The sequence below is a fragment of the Mandrillus leucophaeus genome, unplaced genomic scaffold (genome assembly GCF_000951045.1).
Source record: "Mandrillus leucophaeus isolate KB7577 unplaced genomic scaffold, Mleu.le_1.0 Scaffold306, whole genome shotgun sequence".
Lineage (NCBI taxonomy): Eukaryota > Metazoa > Chordata > Mammalia > Primates > Cercopithecidae > Mandrillus > Mandrillus leucophaeus.
Window position 1 is genome coordinate 1198243 of NW_012103210.1, and position 4646 is coordinate 1202888.

Consider the following 4646-nt stretch of genomic DNA (forward strand, 5'->3'; position numbering starts at 1 on the left):
GCCATTCGCCTGCCGCAGCCTCCCTGAGTAGCGGGGACTACAGGCGCCCACCGCCACGCCCGGCTTATTTATTTATTTATTTATTTATTTATTTGTATTTTTAGTAGAGACGGGGTTTCACCATGTTAGCCAGGATGGTCTCAATCTCTGACCTTGTGATCCGCCCGCCTTGGCCTCCCAAAGTGCTGGGATGACAGGCGTGAGCCACTGCGCCCGGCCGACAGTTACAAAGCATTTTAAGGGAGAGGGTGCCCAGCCCCTCCCCCTGCCCCATGCCACCCCACAAGGCCTTATCTGAACGGGGCTGGCCCCACACTAGGCCTGTGGAACGATCTCCAAACACATCACCACAGCCTAGAAGGATGTCGTTGGTCACCTGCCATGTCTTGGGTACAGAACTAGAGTTGTTGTAAAACTTGGAGACAACATAAAAAGGTGTCTATGAAGTAGGTGTATTATCATCAACCTTGAAGGTGAGAACATAGGCCCGGAAAGGTTGCAAAATGAGTGCAGAGTTCCTCAGCTAGTACAGGCGGAGGTGGAATTTAAACCTTGTCTGATTCGGCCAGCGCAGTGGTTCACGCCTGTAATCCCAGCACTTCGGAAGGCCGAGGTGGGTGGATCACCTGAGGTCAGGAGTTTTCAAGACCAGCCTGGCCAACATGGCGAAACCCCCATCTCTACTGAAAATACAAAAATTAGCCGGGCGTGGTGGCGGGCACCTGTAATCTCAGCTACTCAGGAGGCTGAGGCAGGGGAATCGCTTGAACCTGGGAGGTTGGGAGGCTGTAGTGAGCCAAGATCGCACCACTGCACTCCAGGCTGGGCGACAGAATGAGACTCCATCTTAAAGGCCAGGAAAGCCCCAAACAGGCCCAGTGTTCATTCTTTCTCCCTCTGTGCTCTTCTGTCTCCACAAGTCTCTGACTCTCTATAGACATTCATACCTTGGCCTGGATTTGATGACAAGCAGATAAGCTCCAGGCGAGTGCAGTTCCCAGATCCTCCCCCAGCCGTGCCCCAGCCCCCATGCTAGGCAAGGTCTCTGACACCTCCCCTTTCCAAGCCCCCTCTGACGCCTGCCACCCACCCTTGGTCAAAAAAGAAGTGGAAAGTTGGACATGGTAATCCCAGCACTTTGGGAGGCCAAGGTGGGCAGATCACCTGAGCTCAGGAGTTCGAGACCAGCCTGGGCATCATAGCGACACCCTCTCTTAATTTAAAAATAAATTTAAAAGGGCCGGGTGCGATGGCTCATGCCTGTAATCCCAGCACTTTGGGAGGCCGAGGCGGGCAGATCACCTGAGCTCAGGAGTTCGAGACCAGCCTGGCCAACATGGTGAAACCCCGTCTCTACTAAAATACAAAAAATTAGCGGGGCATGGTGGTGCACACCTATAATCCCAGCTACTCGGGAGGCTGAAGCACAAGAATCGCTTGAACCTGGGAGGCAGAGGTTGCATTGAGCTGAGATCGCACCACCGCACTCCAGCTAGGGCTACAGAGTAAGACTCTGTCAAATAAATACAATAAAATAAAAAAGTGGAGACGCGCTCACCCTTGAAGTACGCCACACCAAGAAGGAGAATACTGATCTCATCGGGCAGTTCCTTTGTGGACCTGGCAAGCTTCCCTTTCATCTGGGCCTGTACCCAGTTGTTGATCTCCTGCAGGTCCAAGCGAGGGTTGCCCGTCAGGACTCTGGGCCTGGTCCCATATGACTTTTCCAGGGGTGCCACAAAGCTGGATTTTATGCGCAGCTCTGAGAAGAGGCGGAGCAGAGGTTAGCGTGTGAGACTCAACGACCAGCATCCCATCTTCAAGAGCCTGCCAGGCTCGGGTTCTGGTTTACCGCTCAGCAGGCCCTAACTTCCCGCCCAGCATCTTCTTGTGACTTGCCAGGACTTCTGTTGGCATCCCCAGGCACTGGCCAGGGGGCAGCAGATCCCCACATCGTGCCACTGCCCTCCCTGCCCCTCCCACCATCTCCTGCAGCCCACTTCCTCTTTCTGATCCTCTCTGGGTTCACGGACCCTTCCTCCCCCACCACTGCCAGGCTGGGCCTGAGCATATATGATCTATTGTTTAGAAAGAACCCCCAGTTGGCCGGCCGTGGTGGCTCACGCCTGTAATTCCAGCACTTTGGGAGTCCGAGGCGGCCGGATCATGAGGTCAGGAGATCGAGACCATCCTGGCTAACACGGTGAAACCCCGTCTCTATTAAAAAATACAAAAAACTAGCCAGGCGTGGTGGCGGGCGCCTGTAGTCCCAGCTACTCGGGAGCCTGAGGCAGGAGAATGGCGGGAACCCGGGAGGCGGAGCTTGCAGTGAGCGGAGATCTGGCCACTGCATTCCAGCCTGGGCGACAGAGCCAGACTCCGTCTCAAAAAAAAGAAGAGAGAGAAAGAACCCCCGGTCTGCAGCATGGAGCCCACATTCCTCAGGCAGCTCGGGCCGCAAAGGTGACTTACTCTTCTCAAAGACGATCCGGGAGGCACTCTTGAGGTTCTTCTGGGGGGCAGTGACCGTGCCAAGGAGCTCCTTGTAGGTGCCGTGGATGTCTGGGCTGCTGATCAGGTCATAGTAGAGAGCCCGGTGAATGACGGATTCCGTTCGCTGCTCCGCTCCTGCCAGAGACAAGGATGTGGACGTCAATAACTGCACACCAGGGCCCAAATCAAGCCCCCTCCCGGAACACAGATACTATACTCATCTTTTTTGTCTGCTGAGAGCCCAAGTAGGTTGATCTTCAAGACCATCTAGGTGGCCAAGGAATTTTCATCCTTAGAGATTTTCCTGAAGTAGGTTAAAGGCGTCAGGTCTGGAAGGTGGGAGTGAGGGGCACCAGTCCCTGTGCTTCTCCCATCACAGCCCTTAAGACTATTCTGGCCGGGCACAGCGGCTCATGCCTATAATCCCGGCACTTTGGGAGGCCGAGGCAGGTGGATCACTTGAGCCCAGGAGTTTGAGACTAGTCTAGGCAACATGGAGAAACCCCGTCTCTACTAAAAATACAAATATTAGCAGGGCGTGGTGGCAGGCGCCTGTCCCAGCTACTCTGGAGGCTGAGGCGGGAGAATTCCTTGAACCTGGGAGGCAGAGGTTGCAGTGAGCTGAGATCGAACCACTGCACTCCAGCCTGGGTGACACAGCGAGACTCCGTCTCAGAAAAAAAAAAAAAAAAGAAAAGACTATTCTGTAGTTACCTGATATTAGTTTCCCCTGTGAACCCAGCTGTGTCCTCAGTGAGGGCAAGCCCGCACCTGCCTGTTTGCAGTTATATCCCCGGAACCCACGCTAACGGCTAGCACAGCACCGGGTTGGTTAAGGAATGCAAGAATGTGCCTTGAAGTCACCGTGTCAGTCAGCGACCCCTGAGGCCAAGCACGCTGGGACCCCCAGGCTGGGGAGCTGGGAAATCGTGTGTGTGTGTGTGTGTGTGTGTGTGTGTGTGTGTAGCCCCAGTTCCCGCCTGCAGGGCCAGGGGAGCTGCGGAATCTGTGTGTGTGTGTGTGTGTGTGTGTGTGTGTGTGTGTAGCCCCAGTTCCCGCCTGCAGGCTGGGGAGCTGGGGAATCGTGTGTGTGTGTGTGTGTGTGTAGCCCCAGTTCCCGCCTGCAGGGCCAGGGGAGCTGCGGAATCTGTGTGTGTGTGTGTGTGTGTGTGTATAGCCCGAGTTCCCACCTGCACGGCTGGGACCCCCGGGCTGGGGAGCTGGCCGGGGGAGCTGGGAAATCTGTGTGTGTACGTGTGTGTGTGTGTGTGTGTGTGTGTGTGTGTGTGTGTGTGTGTGTATATATATATAGCCCGAGTTCCCACCTGCATGGCTGGGACCCCCGGGCCGGGGGAGCTGGGGAATCGTGTGTGTGCAGCCCGAGCTCCTTCTTACATGGCTGGGACCCCCAAGCCAGACCCTCAGTGCTACTTCACCCCTCCCTGAGTTCCAATGTCAATAAACTCAGCCACGTTTACCCAGAGGCCACAGGGGCCCTCTCCAGGTCTGCCTGGGGCTTCCTGCCTCTGAGCACTCACCCAGGGAGAGGGCCGAGAGGGCCGTGGCCACACTGAGAGGAGACAGGAGCACGTTGGTCGTGGGGCTCATGCTGGACCGCACCCGGTACAGGTCATAGCCGTAGTTGGAGACAGCCGCTGCCAGCTTGTTCACCGGGACTTTGAAGAAAGGATCCTCCTCTTCCACCAGTGCTCCTGTGCTATCAGGGTCTGGGGAGCCCTGGCAGGAGACAGGAAGTCTTGGGTTTGAGTTCAGGGACCCGTGGAGACGCACAGCGACTGATTGTCTCCGTGTGGCTTTGTGTAGGGTGGTGGTTCTGGCCCCTTGGGGCTGTCCTTCCTAATTTTTTTGTGTTTGGCCTAAAACTGGAATGAGTTTTCCTCCCTGATCATGCATGAGCTCTCTGCGGGGAGACGGCGCAGAAGAGAGATTCGCTGGTTTTTTTATTTGAGACAGAGTCTCACTCTGTCTCCCAGGCTGGAGGGCAGCGGGGCGATCTCGACTCACTGCAACCTCCACCTCCCCGGTTCAAGCGATTCTCCTGCCTCAGCCTCCCAGTTGGCTGGGATTATATGCATGCGCCACCGTGCCCAGCCGGCTGACAGTTTTTAAAAAGTGGGTCACAGGGGCCGGGC

General features: G+C 55.9%; 1 protein-coding gene across 1 annotated transcript in view; it reads right to left on the minus strand.

Moving 5' to 3' along the window:
* SERPINF1 (serpin peptidase inhibitor, clade F (alpha-2 antiplasmin, pigment epithelium derived factor), member 1) overlaps window positions 1-4646 on the minus strand; it is a 17076-nt gene that overhangs the window by 4094 nt on the left and 8336 nt on the right. The window contains exons 3-5 of the mRNA XM_011987268.1: window positions 4032-4230; window positions 2473-2628; window positions 1559-1762 (exon numbers count right to left, since the gene is read on the minus strand). Coding sequence (XP_011842658.1) covers window positions 1559-1762; window positions 2473-2628; window positions 4032-4230 — 559 coding nt within the window. The remainder of the gene's footprint in view (window positions 1-1558; window positions 1763-2472; window positions 2629-4031; window positions 4231-4646) is intronic.